At 39.5% G+C, this 21,519-nt stretch overlaps 1 protein-coding gene across 3 annotated transcripts in view; it reads left to right on the top strand.

Annotated features, from left to right (window-relative positions):
- The window catches only part of NSD1 (nuclear receptor binding SET domain protein 1), a 143,797-nt gene extending 123,003 nt beyond the window's left edge, over positions 1-20,794 (top strand). For all 3 annotated transcript variants that reach the window (XM_047090549.1, XM_047090540.1, XM_047090558.1), the window contains exons 16-23: positions 497-702; positions 4,673-4,785; positions 9,251-9,520; positions 10,862-10,978; positions 12,250-12,391; positions 15,222-15,328; positions 17,073-17,277; positions 18,876-20,794. In XM_047090549.1, the coding sequence (XP_046946505.1) occupies positions 497-702; positions 4,673-4,785; positions 9,251-9,520; positions 10,862-10,978; positions 12,250-12,391; positions 15,222-15,328; positions 17,073-17,277; positions 18,876-20,506 (2,791 nt within the window). In that variant the 3' untranslated portion in view covers positions 20,507-20,794. The remainder of the gene's footprint in view (positions 1-496; positions 703-4,672; positions 4,786-9,250; positions 9,521-10,861; positions 10,979-12,249; positions 12,392-15,221; positions 15,329-17,072; positions 17,278-18,875) is intronic.
- Positions 20,795-21,519: the final 725 nt, after the last annotated feature.

The raw sequence follows: 21,519 nt of genomic DNA, 5'->3' as shown, positions 1-21,519 counted from the left end.
TATTTTATTATTTTATTATTTTAGGGGGCATTTCTTGGTGCCATTTTTCTATATGCCTAACAGTTTTTTAAAAGCCAAATTGTATTTCATTGTATCATGTGCCATAGTTACCTTATCATTCATTCCCTTATTGTTGAACATTTAGATTGCTGTCCAGGTTTTCATTCTTAAAGATAATTCTTCAGTGAACATTATAGTCAAAAGCTTTGTTCATATCTATGTGATAATTATTATGTTGTTAAATTATTGTTTCCTTTTATAGATTCTTTAAACTAGAATAACTGAATCTAACTTTATATGTGAGTATATCTATGAAGGTGGGCGTTTTCAGCACATACTACTTGTTTGTTCTCTAGTTAGATTGTAAAAATGGCTAGGTTGGACTTTAATGTGGATAGACCTTGTTATTCCTTATTCCTGTCCTAAAAAGTAGCTTGTTTCCCTAATTATTCTGCAGCCTTCTAAAGGTTTCCTTGCTTGTTTTCACCTTTCCCAGGTGGTGGCCAGCTGAGATCTGCCATCCTCGAGCTGTACCTTCCAATATTGATAAGATGAGACATGATGTTGGCGAGTTCCCTGTGTTATTCTTTGGGTCTAATGACTATCTGTGGACACACCAGGCTCGAGTCTTTCCCTATATGGAGGGTGATGTGAGCAGCAAGGATAAGATGGGCAAAGGAGTGGATGGGACATATAAAAAAGGTAACTTTATCCTTTTTGTTTCTCAGGCCAGCACAGATCTCTGTTACCCAGGTATTTGTTCTGTTTGTGTTAGAATTCACATATATTCCATTAGCTGCTGTGTTCTGATCTCTGGGGCATTATGTAGCTACAGCTATAGGATTTTACAGGGAACTTGATCCACATAGCTCATTATTTTTAGCCTAACCTTTAGGTAACTAGAATTTCCTTGAGGGAGTTTTTTTTTTGGTTTATTTATTTACTTTTGAGAAAGAAAGAGAGATAGAGAAAGCCTGAGTGAGGGAGGGGCGGGGAAAATTCCAAGTAGGCTCTGTGCTGTTAGCCCACAATGTGGGCCTTGATCCCACGAACCTTGAGATCTTGACCTGAGCTGAAATCAAGAGTGAGACGCTTTAACCAACTGAGCCACCCAGGTGCCCCTTGAGGGAAGTGTTTTATCAGTTCTGTTTTCTCAGCATCTTACCAAGTACTGGAACTTTGGAACTATTTTATAGCATAAACAGTATAGTTTGCTAGACAAGAGTCAGAATCTCTAGTAGAGTTGTTTGTTCCACAAGGTTTTGTTTTGTTTTGTTTTGTTTTGTTTTGTTTTGTTTTGTTTTGTTTTGATTTGTTGGGAAGAAATAAAATTCACCAGAAGTTAATAAAGGAAAATATTGAAAATGAAAGCATTAATGTTCTGAATCAAAAGAGATTTTTTTTAAGCTGGCCTGGTAGTGAAGGAATGGGGACATTTGGGGCTAGGAGGGGTTGAATCAACTATGAGCCTCAGTTTTCTCTTACTGTATAATGAGTAAAGGTTGCTTTGAGAATTCAGTGAGATAATAAAAACATCAACCACAGAGCACATAGTTGAGTTGGTATGCCATCAACGATAATTACTTTCTTCCTTTAGCTGTCCTTTGAAAGACAGTATAAGTATCTCTTATTTCTTAATTCATTTGGACATTGACATATGTAAGATTTTATCTGCATGGTGAGGTAGAGATTCTAAACAAGTGAAACTTTCGGGGCACCTGGGTGGCTCAGTCGGTGGAGCCTCCGACTTTGGCTCAGGTCATGATCTCTCAGTTCATGAGTTCAAGCCTCACATTGGGCTCACTGCTGTCAGCTCGTAGCCCACTTTTAACCCTTGGTCCCCCTCTCTCTGCCCCTCCCCAACTTGTGCTGTCCCAAAAATAAACATTTAAGGGTTATCTGGGTGGCTCAGTCTGTTAAGTTTCTGACTCTTGGTTGCAGCTTAGGTCATGATCTCACAGTTGGTGAATTTGAGCTCCAAGTGGGGCTCTGTGCTGACAGAGTTTTCTCTTTCCCTCTCTCTGTGCCTCTCCCCAGCTTGGGCTCGCTCTCTCTCTCTCTCTCTCTCTCTCTCTCTCTCTCTCCCCAAAATATATAAATAAACTTTAAGTTAAAAAAAATAAACATTAAAAAATAGTGAAACTTTTTGATTAGATGAAGATTCTTTATAAGATTGTAAGCAGGTAAAACTTTCTTGATGAGGAATGAGAATGATGTCCATAGGGAACAAGTTTCACAAAGGTTCCATTTGCCTCATGTCATTTCATTGGGTCCTCACTTATCTGTTGACCATGTCATTTCTGTGCAAATATGGGCTGTTAGTATTAATACTATAGGAGCTTGGCTCTTGAGTCTTGTAATCTTGGATGGTCGGGGACCAGTTTAGCAACATCTTTGTCTGCATAGAGCTGGCCACCACAGAGGCTGGGGGAGAAGGTCGAGTTGTAGGGAGTACCACAAGTCTGAGCCCACTAAAGCTCTGGGATTCTGCTCTTTCTATGCCTCTACCCTGGGCTGGCTGGGTACCTCTGCCTTCAAAGAATACACGTTTTTATGGGCAAATTCGAGATCTAAGCAGTCAAAATGCCATTCTTTGAGTGTTGTGGCAAAAATGTGCATGGTGTGCTATGGGAACAGACCAAGAGGAAGCATAACTGTGCTGGGGATCAAAGTTAGAAGTCCTGGATGGTTTTTTTCCAAGTGACTTTGAAGAGTGAACCATAATAATAGTTCTCATTTATTGTTTGCCAGACCCTGTTCAGGTTTTTTCTGCTTTAAGTCCTTGTAATACCCCCTGTAAGTTAGATGTTATTATCCTTATTTTATAGATGAGGAAACTAAGGATCATAAAAGTAAAAATTACTTACCCAAGGTTCCAGTGCCAATAAGTGATACAGGAAGGTTTCAAACTCTAGCAATTGGACTCCAGAATCCAAACTCTTAAGCCCTACTCTGCCTGCAAAGAAGTTAACAAATGGGGGACACCTGGGTGGCTCAGTTGGTTAAGTGTCCCAACTTCTGCTTTGGTCATGATCTCACGGTTTGTGAGTTTGAGTCCTGCATCAAATTTTCAGTGCGGAGCCTGCTCAGGATTCTGTCTCCCTCTCTCTCTGCCCCTCCCCCCAGGCATGCTCTTTCTTCCCCTCCCTCCCTACCCCCTCCCCACCTCTAAAAATAAACTTTAGGGGCACCTGGGTGGCTCAGTCAGTTAAGCATCTGACTCTTGATTTCAGCTCAGGTCATGATCTCAAGGTTCATGAGTTTGAGCCCCACGTCGGGTTCAGTGCTGATAGCACAGAGTGTGCTTGGGATTCTCTGTCTCCATCTCTCTCTGCCCTTCCCCAGAACACTTGCTCTGTCTCAAAAATAAACATTTAAACGTAAAAAAAAAAAAAAAATTAACAATGAAAATGTTAACAAGACAGCATATGTGAAAGTATACATTAAATCTTTAACAAACGGAGTGACCTCTATGCAGTACAGTTGAAGATGGGGTTGGGGAACACAGGGCTGTTTGCCAGAAAAGGTAGGTAAGTTACATGGTCAGAGCAGACTTTTTAGAAACTTTTGTCTAAGTTAAACTTGAGGACCATAAACGTGAGAGGCTATAGCCAGAATGTCAGTGAGATGGCTGTTTCAGTACTTCTGAACAGAGATGATAAGACTGTCACAGTGAAGTGACTCTGGGGTGGAGAGGATGATGAGTATTTGGATAGACATTAAGTAGACAGACTAGGCAGCACATGGTGAATAATAGCATGAAGAAAGGAGTGATTATAACAATAAGAGGATTCAGGGCAACACGAATTCTGTTAGATGGTGACAGGGAAATGGAGAAAAAGGGGTGGATCAAAGGGGATATTTTCTTTAAATAGCTAACAATATGGGGAAAGCTGCAGAGAGGAAGGAGGGGAAAGAATTGGAATTCTTTTCAGAATTTTTAATCTGGTTCAGGAATAATGAATTCTAAAAAAGGAGAATGAATTAAAAATTAGTTTTACATGGAAAAGGAAAGAATCTTAAGATTTTGTTGGACTTCTAAGATATTACACTCTTTCAAGCATATGAAAGTATAGTACTTGAATACAAATCAGCTATGAAGATCTGTTATTGTATCTTTATAGATAATAGTTGATATTTACAGAATGAGCCTTAGGAGAGGAATAGGACAGGTACTCTAGAAAATTGGGTAAGAAGGAGAGGAAAACTTTAATTTTGAATTTCTTCCAAAGGAATGTAGCATGTTATTTGGCACTAAAGAGACGGAGTGTTTCTGGAGGCAAGAGGTTCAGAACTGAGGCAAGAATTTGGCTTAATGAAGGGCAGTGACTTTGCTGAACAGATGCAGTCTCGTTGTTAGGAGATGTTATTTGTGGGCTTTTTCAAATCATTTGGCTGGATTTGTTTTTGTTTTAAATTTTCCTCTGAAGGTGGTAGCCTGCATTGTGCCATTTAATGGTGGATTATGTTTTGTATTAATGCTAAATCTGAATACCCTGGGAACTATAAATTAACTTGAAAATAGCAGTCATATATACTTCTTAATTTTCCATATAATGCTGGTTGAGTTTTGTGTAAAAGACGTGGATTTTCTCCAACTTTAAAGGGGAAAAAAAGGCAAAATGAACAAGTCCACCTAAGATTAAGTGACTTGTGCTGTGTGTTTTCTTAGCTCTTCAAGAAGCTGCAGCAAGGTTTGAGGAGTTAAAGGCACAAAAAGAGCTAAGACAGCTGCAGGAAGACCGAAAGAATGACAAGAAGCCACCACCTTACAAGCATATAAAGGTGAGAGAAGACCTCAGGAGACTCTGACTCTAGGAGAGACCCTATATAGATCTCTCTCTCTTCCTGCTGTGTTCATGAAGAGGATTGGAAGCACAAACACAGTTGCTTTTAGGTAGAGGTATGAATTTGAAAGAAGATAAAAAGTTCCAGAGCAGCATTCCTAGCACCTTGTCTACACTTTTATGTAAAATCAGTTGTGTTTTATAATTTTTTCTGTTGCTTTGGAAAGTCTTTTTATAGAAGTAGATTGGATTAGATTATGTGCACAGTCAACATCTTGCAGTTTGAAGGGGGTTCAAGAACCATGATAAAAAATGATAAATAGTCCCAAGATAGTTTGAATAATACACAGGGTAAGTCTTCTTGGTAATGGCTGATACTAAAGATATTTTAGGTGACCACTATGACTGGGTTTCCCAAGGTCAGTAAAGTTCCTGTTAGGTGTACCTAACCCTTAATGAACCTAGTAGAGTAAGAGTCCTCACTGTTTATCATCAGGGTCCTTCGGATCCTTTGTATTTTTTTATGTTTTAAGTCATTTTTATGAATAATTAACAGAAGTTAAAAATACAGGAATAATGTAGAACAAATTTACTAGACATTTCAAAAAGTATTTACTAAAACTTCTTTATTCTAAGTTTTATTTATTTAAATAGGTAATCTCTACACCTAACATGGGGCTTGAACTCATGACCCTGAGATCAAGAGTCACACACTTAACTGAGCCAGCCAGGCACTCCTATAACCTCTTTTCAAAAAACCTTTTTAAGAAGTTAGTTGTGTTCAAACATTAGAAGACACGAAAGAATGCTATTATTAACTTTGTTAACAAAATGAGACTGTCCAGTTTCTTGTTGTACAGTATTTATGCTGATGTCATTCCTGAACACCGTATTTCTTTTTTGTCTATAGAAATTTATTATTAGTATTCCCATTGATATTTGAGCTTCTAAAGTCTTCTAGTCTGAGGTTTCACTTAAAGATCAATTTCACCATCTTTAGAGGCTAATGTAGTCAAGTATATCCCAAATATTCCATGGGACATACCTAAACTAGAAACCTATTTTTTTTTTTTTCAATCTGAAATTCAAATTTAATCAGGTGTCTGGGATTTTTATTTGCTCAATAAAGCAACCCTACTAAAAGCAGACTACAAAGATGTTATCTCGACTCTTTAATACATTTTGGAAAGATGATTTAGCACTTTGGGCAATGCCATACAGAAACTAAAATGTGAGTGTTGAACTCTTGCATGTATGAACTTTGGTGATTTCATTATTTTTCTGTTTTCTTGTCAGTTAAATCTTTATTGGCAGAGTTGGGAATCACTGATGAGTAACTATGAGTAATGATAAAATAGTAAAATGTTATGAAATATAGGAAATTAAGAACACTAAAATTCATAATATAGCTTAGATTTTTAAAAGGGTTTTAATAGATGTACATGGTAGTTGCAAGATAGAATGAGGGTGGTTTCCCCCCCCTCCCCCTTTTAAAAAAAGGTAAATTTGGCTTTTGATCTTTGGAAGACCTCTAAGAAAGAATAAGATTAATAAAATATAAATCCTTACAAATAAAACTGATGAAAAGAGACTCAATCTAAAATTGAGTCTAAATGGACACTGGTGGTGATATACTGAGAGTTAAGTGGAGTTATTGTGCATGGAGATATAATGCATAGAGATCTAAGTGTAGTTAGGCCTCAAAAAGGGGAAAGTAATCTGGTTTCCCACAGTCATAGATGTCAGATAATAGCAAGGGAGGCATTTCTGAGTAGCACGTCAACCATATTGAGCTGTTGAGAGAGAAACTTCTTGTGAGTGATCTAAATCACAGAATTTAGAAGCCAACTTCTTTCCTTCATACACCGTCCCCACCTTTTTATAAACAAATATATTTCCAGGAAAAAGTTTTAGATCAAGGGTTGGCAAACTGTGGTCCATGGACCAAATGGCAAACCATTGGCAAACCAACCAACAGTCCATGGACCAAAACCTGGCCTACTCTGGTTGGGAAAAATATAAAAATGAAAAGCAGGACATGAAAATTATATGAAATTCAAGTATCAGTATCCATAAATGAAGTTTTATTGACACTCATCCATGCTTCTTTAGAAATTGTCTTATGCTACTTTTGTGCTCCAATGACAGAATTAAGCTACATGCACCAGAAATCTATACCCTTCAGAGACTAAAATTTACCATCTATCCATTGACAGGAAAAGTTTGTCAATCTCTGATCTAGAGTGAGCTAAATTTAACTGTACTTACATATTTATATTTTATTCTTACTAAACAATGTGTTTTTTTTGTTTTGCTTTATATTATGTTAGGCAAGAAACTTACTTGGGATTAGTAACAAATTAGATTAGATCTTCCGAATGATTGAAACATATCTTTATAGAAGAAAAGGAGTAGGATGAAAATTTTGTGGGAGGGAGGTCAGGTAAGGGTAGTCATCTTGAGACAGAGGTGCATGTTCAAATGCCCTATTTGTAGGACCTGCAGTCTGAGGTGATTGAACTTAGTCCTTACCTCTATACTTTTAGAATTTGCTTTCTTGAGTTTTGTGACTTCAGTGGTAATAGTATGCCTTCAATAGTATAACTTCATGTGGTAACAATATTCCTCCATTAACAAGAAGTTTACAATTTTTACCAGTATTTGGAAAATCTGGGAAGAGATCTGATAGAGTTACATCCTTCTAAGGTGCTATCGAGAACTGGTTTGAAGACATTATATTTCTGCAAAGACAGTGGAGATTTTATGATATTGTTAAACAGTAGGCAAAAACTAAAATGTTAGAAATGAAACTTTTTGGGAATTTAGCGGGTGGAAATAACTTTTGTTAATCATAGTGATTTTAGATTGAATAGATAGGGTAATCTCAAATATTTGATGTGACAAATACTTAAAAGGGACATTAATAGGTGCCTAGCTGACTGAATCAGTTAAGCATCTGACTCTTGATTTCAGCTCAGGTCATGATCCCAGGTCGTGGGATCAAGTCCTGCATTGGGCTCCATACTGAGCATGGAGCCTCCTTTTAAGATTCATATTCTCTCTCTCTCTCTCTCTCTCTCTCTCTCTCTCTCTCTCTCTCTCTCAAATAAATAAATAAATAGATAAATAAATAGATAAATAAGATATTAAAAGGACAACTTAATTTTAATATCTACCATGTTTAAGAGGCTGTAGTAAGCTCTGTACTATAACTTTTACTTGTTATTTCTTATTCTCACAACAATGTTAACAAGTGATTTGTCAAAATTTTGATAAAATTCCTGAATAGCCAATTTTTATGAAAGGGTTGAGTTTTTAAAGACTCACAGTTTTACTATTACCCATGAAATAATATCAGGTAGGGGAGACTCATTCTCATAGTACACAAATCCATCTGTATTATGAAATGTCTGTTTTTTGCCTCAAATTGTTGCTACCAGCATTTGAAAAACTAATGGCTTCAGTGTTATAGCAGCTGTTTGTTTGACCTCTGTGTTTTACCTCAGCAGATTTTCACTGTTTTTGACTACTACTAAATAAATGCATGAGTGACATTGCTATAGTCTATTAAAAAGATTTCATATTATGGTAATAAATATTAAAATATATCTTCACATAACAGGAACCTCAGTTACCCAAAGACCTTCTCATGCAAGCCATTATAATTTAAGAATTTTTTCTTTTAATGTAGCTGCTAAAGTGGTGCCACCATGTGGTAATAGCAGAAACTCAGTTTACAGTTCACTTTGGTGTACCAGCTGTTAAACTACCTTTTTTTAAGTGATTTTCAAAAATTTTTTGTGGGATTCATAATTTGTATATTAAGTAAGGCTTTATGTCAAACGTGCCTAAATCTTTTTTCAATTTTTTTATTGTAAAATATAGATAACATAAAATTTATCAGCCTAATCCTATTTAAACATACAGTTCAGTGATATTAAGTGCATTCATAATGTTTGCAGCCATTACCACCATGTATCTCTAGTATTTTTTTTCATCTAGTAAACCTGAAACTCTACCCATTAAACATTAGCTTCCCATTCTCCCCTCCTCTCATTTCTTCAAAACCACCATTCTACTTTTTGTCTTTATGATTTTGATTACTATAAGTACCTTATATAAGTTGGAATCATACAGTATTTGTCTTTTTGTGACTGGCTTATTTCATGTACAATAATGTACTTCAGGTTCATCCATATTATACCATGTGTCAGAATTTCCTTTCTTTTTAAGCTGAATAATATTCCATTATTTATACCACATTTTGTATATCCATGTGTTATCTATCTGTGGATGTATATGGGTTCTTGCCACATTTTAGCTATTGTGAATAATGCCACGAAGTTCAAAATCCTGTAAAATGTGGCATTCAACTTCAAGGAAAAGACGTCTATCTTTTAATAGGTCCTAAACTGGCTTGTGTTGGCTTGCCTGATGTTCTATAGTATGTATTTCTTTTCCAGGTGAACCGTCCTATTGGCAGGGTACAGATCTTTACTGCAGACTTGTCTGAAATTCCCCGTTGCAACTGTAAAGCTACTGATGATAACCCCTGTGGGATAGACTCCGAGTGTATCAACCGCATGCTGCTCTATGAGTGCCACCCCACAGTATGTCCTGCTGGAGGACGCTGCCAAAACCAGTGCTTCACTAAGCGCCAGTATCCAGAGGTTGAAATTTTTCGCACATTACAGAGGGGCTGGGGTCTCCGGACAAAAACCGATATTAAAAAGGTAAAGAAAGTTTTTCATAATTTATAGATTTTTTTTTTCTTCTTTGCATTTGCTTAATAGGAGTAGTTATTCTTGATGAATAGGAGATGATCATTAGAGGGAAGATAACATAGTTAAGGATTAACCTTACTATTAGTCTTGCTGTGTCCTTCTAGAGTTTATAGGCTTGGGAAAGTCTCCTTTACCTCTAAAGTCCTTAGTATTAAACATGTTCACTGTGTATGAGGATGAAAAAATGAAGGGAATTCATAGAGATACTATGACCTTATTTGCTCTTTTGTGACAATCCTGGAACCTGTAGTTAAGAGAAAGGGGATAATGAACATGTGATACAAAGGTGTTAATCACCTAATAAAATCTGTTTTCACTGGGTTTGAGTTCATGGAAAATGAAGAAGAGGATTAGGCCCTCTGTACTAAAAAGCACACTAACATCTACAATTTCAAACTTAGAAGGACCTGCAAGTTTCTGGTAGATAATATTATGTAGTCTTTGTGTAGAATAAATCTTGACATTTTAATAAAATAAACTTTATTCTAGTTATGCTTTCTGAAGAATTCTGAAGTTTGTCTCTAGAAAAGGAAGTGAATATCAGTCTGTTTCGTTATTTGCTAAGTGGTTATTATCTACTGTGTGTTGGGCATTGTGCTCCAAATGCAGTGATCAATAATAGAGACATGGTCCATGTTTTCATAAAGTTTACATTCTAAGGGGGGCAGACATTGATCAAGTAATCACCCAGTGTGGAAGCACAAAGGGTTCTGGAGGCAGTGGTAAATGGTAAAGGGCCTGAAACTAGCTTTGACTCTGAGAATATTTTAAGTTGAAAATTGAAAGACAAATAGTTGTTGGCTTAGACTAGTTGAGTGTTAAAGCATTGCAGGCAAGGTGGACAGCAAGAGTGAAAGCTAGTATGGCCACAGTGTCAGGAGGACAGCATTGTAAAATGTGGAAAGGCAGCAGACAGAGCATGTTCTTCGGAAAAGGATCATAGTTTAGGGAAACTGACTTTCAGGTTTGGGGGCACTTAAAGGGTTCAACTATCCATATCAGCATTATAATGGAGCCCTAGTTTACTTACTTTCATCTTGGTTGATCTTCATTGTCCAGTGTATCCCAGTTTTTCTCCTGGTAACCGTGATAGGAGTGGGGAGGTGGTTTCCATTGTCAAATAGTTGAAGCATCATATTTGTGTTTCTTGAATAATCCTTCGCTAAAGTGACTAGTTACGTGTACATGAACTTCTTTGGAGATTGTTATTTTCATTAATTTTTTAAAAAATAAGGTGTACCTGGAAACACAGTTGTGCTTTTTGCCATTAAGAGCTATTTCTTGTTCTAGGGTGAATTTGTGAATGAGTATGTGGGTGAGCTAATAGATGAAGAAGAATGCAGAGCTCGAATCCGTTATGCCCAAGAACATGATATCACTAATTTCTATATGCTTACCCTAGACAAAGTAAGTAATTTGTGTTACTTCCATTGTTATAAGATTGTGAAATTGATATTGTCCTAGTCATAGTGTTTGTAGGCATGGATTCACCACCCAAAATAGTGTCTTTCCCTTAAATTTATGGGGATTGCTTGGTCAAGGTTCTGGAGTAGCTCAGTTTGCCCATTTCTTGGTATACATTCATTGCCAGAGGCAACAAAGCTATTTGCTTTCTTTTTGAACTGTTTAATTTGGATATTATGTCTTTTAGTTTTTCCTATAGGATTAAAACTTGAAGCCAACAAAGTAATCATTCTTTTACCCTTTTGCTTTACAGATTGAGAAACTGATTTGTTAACATTTAGTACATTAAGAAGGTCTTAAAAATTGATTTTAGAACTCAGCTTCTGAACCCAACTCATCTTTCCAATTATAGGAATTTGCTGATGAGTTTCATTTCATCGGTGCCTAGAATTCTATTTGGGACTCATTCCTGATTCTAGCATCTTAGTGTGTTTATTTTCTGTGTATCAAATTCTTCCTTGTATCTGAATATTAGGGTCTGCCAGTTCCCCACCCCCACCTCTTCCACTGGCTGTTACAACAGATTTCTTTCCTGGTGTGAAACTTTGTGAACATTTATCAAGTTGAACCCTTTGGTTTATGAGATCATCACCTCCAGATATTCACATCTTAGTTTGGGATGGGGTCACATTATCAGTATTAAAATCTGCTTAGGTGATTTTTTTTTAAATTTTTTTTAACTTTTATTTATTTTTGAGAGAGAGAGTGCAAGTAGGGGAGGGGCAGAAAGAGAGGGAGACACAGAATCTGAAGCAGGCTCCAGGTTCTGAGCTGTCAGCACAGAGCCTGACATGGGGCTCAAACCCACGAACTGTGAGATCATGACCTGAGCTGAAGCCAGACGCTTAACCAACTGAGCCACCCAGGTGCCCCCTACTTAGGTGATGTCTAATGTGTAGCCAGGGTTCAGGACTACCTAATTGAGAGGATGGGACAACCTGCTGCTTCTAAGACAGTGGTCCTAAACTTCAGCATGTATCATAATCATCTAGTAGGCTTGTTATAACACAGATTGCTGGGCCCCACCTAAAAGTTTCTGCTTTAGTATATCTGAGGTGCAGCCCAAGAATTTGCATTTCTAGCAAGTAACAGATGTAGATTAGTGACTACACTTTGAGAACCACTCCTGGGAGAGTCAGATTTGACAAATAGGAATTCTAGCTTATTAAAATACACAGGAAGTGTCTAATGAGCAGCATCTTTTGGAATTCTAGGACCGAATCATTGACGCTGGTCCCAAAGGAAATTATGCTCGGTTCATGAATCATTGCTGCCAGCCCAACTGTGAAACACAGAAATGGTCTGTGAATGGAGATACCCGTGTTGGTCTTTTTGCCCTGAGTGACATTAAAGCAGGTAAGAATCAATTAAGGATTCTGGAGCTAAGAAAGAAATGTCAGGTTTGAGCATCTAAAAATTCCCATATGCCCCATAATCCCAAAATGAGGTTTGCAAATTCTTGAGGATATATAAAAGACTTACAGGTACCAGGTGGTACTTGGCTTGGAGTATTTTCTTGGTGGTGGTGGTATGGTAAAATATACATAACATAAAACTTCTCATTTAACCATTTTTTAATGTGTATAATTTTGTGGCATTAGATCCATTCATGTTGTTGTGCAACTAACACCTCCATCCATGTCTATAACCCTTTCATCTTCCCCAAGTGAAACTGTGCACCCATTAAATGCTAACCCCCATTTTCTCTCTCCTCAGCCCCTGGCACCACTGCCAGACACTGTTCCAAGCATATTATATTTAATCCTTGCAAAAAAGCAAGGTATATGGTATACCTATGTTACTTGAATTCTTAAGTCTGGCACTTCTAACCACCCTGGAGGAGTGTCCTGTGTATTAATTACTCAAATGTTAGCCACATGACTTTAGTTCTTAAATCTCCCCTGACTGCTTTCAGTACATTTGTACTTGGAACTTTATAGTCTTTATCCCTGGGGGCAGATTCCTCTACCAATCTAGCACAAGTTTTTCTTCTCTTTTCTCCCATATTCACTTAGCTCAAGTAGCATGGTGTGGGAATTCACAGACCTTGTTCTTGTTCTCACTTGACTTCCAGTCTGCATGGGTGGGATGAGGGGAATGAGACAGAATGTGCTCAGTGTTATGTGGAGTGTCTGTGGGAGCTGCAGCCTTGTCAGGTAGAGTCTGAACTTTTCAGCTTGCTCTCCTTATCTCATTCAGCTTCGTGGATTCTTCACATACCTGTTATACTTTCTGTCTACTACATGTATCATACTCCTTGTTTATCTTTTCTCCATCGCCCTTTGCCATCCCCTAAGTGCAGACCTCTCAAGGATTATTGTATATTGGACTCTTTTCTAGAAACGTATGAGTCTTTCTTTTATGTGTACCGGTACCTTCTGATTTATCCTCTGTGCGGTATGTTTATATAGTGGATGGTGGGTAAGCAGCAGGTTATGTCAAGTATCCTGCTATCTTAAACTTTGTATATATATGGTTGAGCTGCTTTATAAGTGCATTAAATTAATAAAAATTCAGTTATATACTTATAAATTGTGTAATAAGAATGGAATTGTATGAATAGAGTTATCTATCATTCAGTGCCGTATTTCACAGTGGGTGTGAGAGGGGAGACATAACCCTGCTGTTATCTGGGTCAGTCTCAGTTCCTGTAAGCTCCTTACATTGTGAACCTCACCAGGCCATGAGTGATTCGAACCATTTGGACCCCTAAATATAAGGCAACTGCTTTATAATTTGCTTAGCCAAATAAGCAAATAATGATCTATATTAATTCAATATTAGATGAAAAACTATATGTATTGGTTAGTCTCACTGATGGAAGATAGGTCAGTCTGCAATGGGAAATCTTCCTAAGATTTGATAATTTTGACCTAATGATTATCATTTTTATGTTAATGGTGAACCATTACCCCCACCCAGAAATAATCTCTTTTGCATACATATAGAGAATTATTTTGTTAGGCTTTCCCTAATGTGCTTTGAATTTGAATGTTGGTGTGTTTTCTTTGCTCTTTGCTCTGATAAAATGCACTTTTGACAGAAAGGGGACAATTTGTATCTTAAATCTGTACATCTTTGTTGTTTGTTTTTTTTTTTTTAATTGTTTTAGCTCATGTATTTATTTTGAGAGAGAGAGAGAGTGCCTGTGAGCCAAGGAGAGGGAGGGAGGGAGGGAGGGAGGCGCAGACTCCTCACCATCTGCACAGAGCCTGATGTGGAGCATGAATTCACGAACCACGATGTCATGATCTGAGCCAAAATGAGTCAGACCCTCAACCGACTGCGCCAACTAAGGAGCCCCTGTACATCTCTTTTTATGGTTTACAAATTACTGCTATGTGCATTATGCCAAATTTTCTAAACAAGCTTGTGAGATTATTGTTGTTTCTTCATTTAACAAATGTACTCAGGGCTCAGATCACCCAGCTAGATTGTGGTAACAGGGATTTAAAGCCAGACCTTAGGTCTGTGGTATAGAGTTATCTGGCATTACTCTGTATTGAGATGTCTCTCTTACTTAAGTTCTGCCAGGTTTGGCACAGAACAACAGGTGTTTTCTTCATACTTGCATTCCTAGTGCCTAGCAGATCACTGTATACAATGAGTTGTTGTTTGTTAGGTTTTGGTAATGAATTAATATATTTAGAATCTGAATGGGTTAGAAAACAAACAACTTGGGATAATTAACATCTCTGTAGTAAAGGCTATTTTAAATACCAAGTTGCTGAGCCATTTATGTTTTTCTGTTATTAAGTGTATTTGCTGATTAATAATTTTACAGGATTAGAATTTATTAATATAGTGGTGTTAGAGTTAATAAATCCCTTCCTACCCTCCCAAAGTTTTGTTCTCTAATAAGTCAGTATCCTTTATGATTAATACAGAAATAATGTAATTAGGGGTACCTGGGTGGCTCAGTCAATTAAGCATCCCAGCTTCAGCTCAGGTCATGGTCTCGCAGTTTGTGCATTTCAGCCCTGCATCAGGCCATGTGCTGACAGCTTGGAGCCTGGAGCCTGCTTCAGATTCTGTGTCTCCCTCTCTCTCTGTCTCCACCCCGTGCTTGCTTGTGCGTTTGCTCGGTCTCTCTCTCAAAAATAAACAAACATTAAAAAAAAATTTTTTTAAAGAAATAAGGTAATCAAAGCCATAGATGTTAATATATTCATGGTCTTTTATGCAGGCACTGAACTTACCTTCAACTACAACCTAGAATGTCTTGGGAATGGAAAGACTGTTTGCAAATGTGGAGCCCCAAACTGCAGTGGCTTTTTGGGTGTAAGGCCAAAGGTACCTTCCAAACGTTTCCATCGGGAATAATGGTGTGGTCCTCCCTCCCTAACCAGTGGCACGGCTGACTCTTTAAGATGTCTCTTTGGAATTAAAACATTGGGGTCTGGCACTTAAATAAGCATTCTGATGATCAGTTTGGTTATACAAGACCTGATCTTTGGGTATTGTTGATGTGTTTTAAGCAGTCTGACTTCTAATTGGTGATACCTTTCTAGCTAAAAAAGCTGTAAAATAGGAATCCGTAAAGTAGGTTACTTTCCATGTCTTTATTGGTCTCAGCTAATCTCACTTACATTTCCTAATAAGCTTCTTACATTCTTAGTGTCTGTGTCTCCCTCTCTCTCTGTTTTAAAGCTATCAAAAAATCCAATATTGAATTTAAGATTCTAAATGTAGTATAACACTGTAGATAAACATAGGACCCTTAATCTTTTCATCTTAACAAAGTATAAATATTGTTGTGTCTTACTTCCTGGGTTTTTATGTACATTTTAACTGATCTACAATTCTGTAAATGTAAAGAATTGCTTGCAAGTCTGTATCTTAAATACTATAAAATTTTTTTCCTTGCTGTTACATCGTCTTCTTAACTATCATCTTTAGTGACTGTTAAATTTTTTACATAATGGATGGACCATAATAGATGAACATGCATCTAGATTTCTCTATCATAAGTTACAGTACATTGAAAATTGAAGTTTAATTTTGATGAAGAGTAAACTACACAATGACTCCAATTGGGTATTTCCTATTATGCTTTTTTGATTATAGAAGTCAATATTAAGAACTGAAAAATGCAAATTAGCATAGAAACCAATAACTAAAGGGGTTCAAAAACACATGAAGATGATGAACACCCACAAAATATTCTTTTATTAAATAACAAAATTATCTTTTTTTTTTTTCATTGGTTGGTTAAATGGTCTTGTTTCTTAAAGGTGTCCAGTTGATTTATTCCCTATATATCAAAATAATAACTATGTTTAACGCAAGTGTAAAGGTGTTACATTCACTAGGGATATCAGTTTCTGCATCCTTAACATCTATGTAACATTTCACACATGAATCAGTGAGAAAGAATTTTGAGAGAAGTTTAGAAATGGGAGATCACTGTGAGATAGTAATAAGTTGAATTGATCCTGGATGTTTCTAATCTAACATAAATAATGCGATGAAAACCATGGGGTTTGGTAAGCAAGTGTGGGCTGCAGGGAACACAGAGGAGACGTGCTGGCTGCACCAGGGTCTGTCTTGGGGAGTAGTGGACATGAATCTAATTTGACATAGATGAAGGCACATAGCTTGTTGAGGGCAAGGATAATGAATTAGTTTTCTGTGTCTTCCTAGCATGTGACTCTTACTAAAGTGCTCAGTGAAGGGTTGTTGAATAAATTAAGAAATCTGTATGCATACACACACATACATACCCAGACAAACATAAAAATAAAACTTACAAAAGGGGAACCTTTAATACCAGCCTTGTATGTTAACAAAAAAGTTTATTTCTCTTATTTCATGCAGGTGGCAGGAGTAGTTCATAGAAAAGTTAGAATTAATGCAACTATTTATTGGGTACCTATGACGTGCCAGGTGCCTTTCCTGTATTTTCTCTTATCTTTACAACAGTCTATGAGGATTGTCTCTTCCCAGAGGAGAGACTGAGGCTCAGAGAGAATAGTTAACCTGGTCAAGATCATACAACTAATGACAGAATGCTGACTGCTCAATATCTGACCTCTAGAATCAACCCATTGCCACGGAAGAAAAGTCAAAGAAATTCAAGAAGAAGCAACAGGGGAAGCGCAGGACCCAGGGTGAAATCACAAAGGAAAGAGAGGATGAGTGTTTCAGCTGTGGGGATGCTGGCCAGCTCGTCTCTTGCAAGAAGCCAGGCTGCCCAAAAGTTTACCACGCTGACTGTCTCAATCTAACCAAGCGACCAGCAGGTTGGTGCTAAAATCCATTTAGGGTGCTCTTTGTTCTCTGCCGTAATTGTAACAGCCCCTTGGTCTTCCCAAGCATAGCGTTGAGGGGGTATGGTTCATGTTCTCATTCTGGAAATAAATGACAATAAAGGCTTGGAATCCTAGGTTACAGAGAAGCGAACAGAAGCTTACTCATTATATGTGAAGCACTTTATTTACAATTTATGTTATTTTATCCTCCCAGCAACCCATAAAGATGAGACCTTTTCACCTTCCCATGATGCAGATGAGGAAACTGAGAGTCCAGTTTGGTGAGATGAATTGTCACAATAGAGCATATAGATGGAGGAGCTGGATTGAAAGCCAGGTTTTCTGACCTCAAGGCCACTAAACCATGTTTCCTTTCTAAAGAAAGAGAGGTTAAGACAGCATAGAGTTTGGGGTTATTCCAGTCAGTGAGTTGTGGACTAGACACCCTTTTAGCCCCCCTCACCTACACCCCTCTGAAGGAGAGTCAACTGTATCAGCTAACACGTGAGAGAGCTGCTTAGGCAGACAGTGTCTGGGAATTGGTAGCTGGAGAAGCCACTAACTTTTGAGCAGTTACTTGGAGTTAGAAGAGTTTTGAGGGACTTGGATATGTGGTCTGTTTTTGATGACAGAGGTATGAAAGCAGTACGGAGCCACTCCCAGTGAGATTATACGTCACTAGTGGCCTGCTTCCAGGAATTGCAGAAAGAGAAGAATTTTAGGGTGAGAGTGAGAGGAGTTTGTCTCTGAACTAGCTTTCCTTCAGTGTACAGTTGCTAGGGTAATGAAATCATATAAATGGAGGTAGTGTGAGGGCAAGGCCACAACATGACCTGTCAGCGCCAGGAAATAGAAATGGAGAACCGTTTCAAAATCAATAACTCAAGATTATAGCTGGCACAGGCCACAGTAGAACTGATCTTGCCTATGAGCCAGGAGTCAGGGCTAGCATAGTTTATTTGAAAACTATGAGCCGAGGCAGAAACACTGTCCATGACAGAGACTCTCAGGTGTCATGAAATGGGGGCAAATAGATGGTAAATAAAGGTTTTTTCCACTGGTTCTGTGTGCACAGTATAGGTAAAGTTTGTGCTGGTTTCAAGGCTTAAAATTGAGCAAAGGAAAAATCTGTTCCCATTTTTCACAGTTGTGTATCAGTTCCCTATTCCTAAATATAACCAAATAAGCAGAAGTTTAAATAATTGAGATTATCCCCTTAGAGTTGAATATTTTAAAGGCTATATAAGACAAATGGAGTTTGCAAACCTGTGAAAGTACTATCTTCACATTCTATCTAAAGGGACATTTGGGTTTTTTTCCCCCTTGATAGAAATAGTCATAGTAATAAGAAATTACCTCTGCTTGTATATTTAGTTGATACTTACTTGCTACTTGGTACTTGGCTTTTATTTTTATGTGTTGTACAGGAGAATCTGAGATTCTGGGGCAAGGGGAGGTATTGGATGAGTGACCTGATCTGCAGAAGGTGGCAGTTTGAAATCACTCCTTTGACCCAGGCTCAGAGCCATGGCCCATTTCATGTACCTTGCTTATTTTCCTAAGGGTTTGTTTCACATCTGTGTTTTCAGGGAAATGGGAGTGTCCTTGGCATCAGTGTGACATCTGTGGGAAGGAAGCAGCCTCCTTCTGTGAGATGTGTCCCAGTTCCTTTTGTAAGCAGCATCGGGAAGGGATGCTCTTCATCTCCAAGTTGGATGGGCGTTTGTCTTGTACTGAGCATGACCCCTGCGGGCCCAACCCTCTGGAACCTGGGGAGATCCGTGAGTATGTGCCTCCCCCAGTACCGCTGCCTCCAGGCCCAGGCACTCACCTGGCAGAGCATTCATCAGGAGTGGCTGCTCAGGGGCCCAAGATGTTGGATAAGCTGCCTGCTGACACCAACCAGACACTGTCACTGTCCAAAAAAGCTCTGGCAGGAACTTGTCAGAGGCCACCGCTGCCTGAAAGACCTCCTGACAGAACTGACTCCAGGCCCCAGCCTGTAGATAGGGTCAGGGACCTTGCTGGGTCGGGGACCAAACCCCAATCCTTGGTATCCAGCCAGAAGCCACTGGACAGGCCACCTGCAGTGGCAGGACCAAGACCCCAACTATCTGACAAACCCTCTCCAGTGACCGGCATAAGCTCCTCACCCTCAGTCAGGTCCCAACCACTGGAAAGACCTCTGGGGACAGCTGACCCAAGGCTGGATAAATCCATAGGTGCTGCCAGCCCAAGGCCCCAGTCACTGGAGAAAGCCCCAGTCCCTACTGGTCTAAGACTTCCACCTCCAGACAGACTGCTAGTCACCAGTGGTCCCAAACCCCAGACTTCAGACAGGCCCCCAGACAAATCCCATGCTTCTTTGTCCCAGAGACTCCCACCTCCTGACAAAGTACTATCAGCTGTGGTCCAGACCCTGGTAGCTAAAGAAAAAGCACTGAGGCCCGTGGACCAGAATACTCAGTCAAAAAATAGAGCTGCTTTGGTAATGGATCTCATGGACCTAACTCCTCACCAGAAAGAACGGGCTGCTTCACCTCATGAGGTCACATCACAGATTGATGAGAAGATGCCGGTGTTGGAATCAAGCTCATGGACTGCCAGCAAAGGTCTAGGGCAGATGCCGAGAGCTGTAGAGAGAGGCAGTGTGGCAGATCCTATCCTGCAGCCACCAGGGAAAGCAGCAGTCCCTTCGGAGCACCCCTGGCAAGCGGTTAAATCACTCACCCAGGCCAGACTTCTCTCTCAGGCTCCTGCCAAGGCTTTTTTATATGAGCCAACAACTCCGGCCTCAGGAAGAGCATCTGCGGGGGTGGAGCAGACACCAGGGCCTCCCAGTCAAGCACCGGGCCTGGTGAAGCAGGTGAAGCAGATGGCTGGAGGCCAGCAACTACCTGGACTTGCTGCCAAGAATGGGCAATCCTTCAGGCCTCTTGGGAAGGCCCCATCCTCCCTCTGTACTGAAGAGAAGAAGTTGGCAACCGCAGAGCAGAGTCCCTGGGCCCTGGGAAAGGCCTCACCAGGGCCAGGGCTCTGGCCTATAGTGGCTGGACAGACAATATCACCGTCTTGCTGGTCCTCTGGGAGCACACAGACATTGGCACAGACTTGCTGGTCTCTTGGAAGAGGGCAAGACCCTAAACCAGAGCAAAATACACTTCCAGCTCTTAACCAGGCTCCTTCCAGTCACAAGTGTGCAGAGTCAGAACAGAAATAATACGAGTAAATGTCACATGACCAGACCAGCTGCCCCCAGGGTTCTTGGGGAAGGGAAATCATCTTTCTTTTCCCCTCTTAAAAAAACAGACCCCAACACTTTCCCACTGTTATTCTTTCCTTATATCCCAACACTCAGAACTCTTGTGACATTAGCCAGTGGGGGCATGTGGTTGTGTAAACCATGTATGGAAATCCAAGTGGGCCCCAACCAAGGAGACAGACAGACTTGGGTCTTTTTCCTCCAACCTTTACACATGGTAACTTGAAATAAAAAGTCCACTCTGGAGTCAAGCATGGGATTCAATTCCACTGGTTAGGTTGGAAGCTAGAGGGGCTCTCGAAGCTATTTCTCTAGTTCTACGGAGCCCCATTGAGGGCCCTGATGAACACTTGGGAGGAACTGACATCTATTCATATCAGTGGTGATTTCTTGAGCATTCACATGTGCTAGGCCAGGTGCTAGTCACTGACAGGAGATACAGAGATAAAGAAGACCTGATCCCTGTGAGCCTAACATGCCTGCCTGGGTTCCCAGGCTGTTTTCATGAACCTTTGACCAGGAAATAACAGGAAGTTCTGAGGGGCCCTGGAGCTCCACAGACTCATTTTGTAATGTCCTCTGTGGCCCCAGAAGTGGTTGTGTTGAGTAAGTGTCTCCTGGTTGAGTGTGCACATTTATGCACACACCCTTAGTGGAGGTCTCCTCTATAGGTGAGAGGGGGTTGCATCAAGGCCATGTGGAGCTGTTGGCTGGGCAGAATCTAAAGATCTGTCCTTGGCAGAGTAGCTGGTTGTGGGGGCTGAGCTCTACAAGGACGTAGCTTTCCCAGAGTGTAAGAAGGCAATTGGCAAGCTTCCCTTTCTCTTCTACTGATTTTCCTCCTTTTACATCAACCCCCACCCCATGCCTGCCCCCCAAACACTCAGGTGCTTTCAGATTTCAGAGTCGGGCAGTGGACATAGGGAATCTCTGGCAAGCTCTGGGCTAGATCTACCGCCGGCTCAGGGAGA

This window comes from Lynx rufus, unplaced genomic scaffold (genome assembly GCF_022079265.1).
Source record: "Lynx rufus isolate CCGP_SWC_20201006 ecotype Redwood Valley unplaced genomic scaffold, mLynRuf1.p SCAF_1, whole genome shotgun sequence".
Classification (NCBI taxonomy): domain Eukaryota; kingdom Metazoa; phylum Chordata; class Mammalia; order Carnivora; family Felidae; genus Lynx; species Lynx rufus.
Note: the sequence above shows the minus strand (reverse complement) of the source record. Positions and strands in the feature narration are given on the sequence as shown.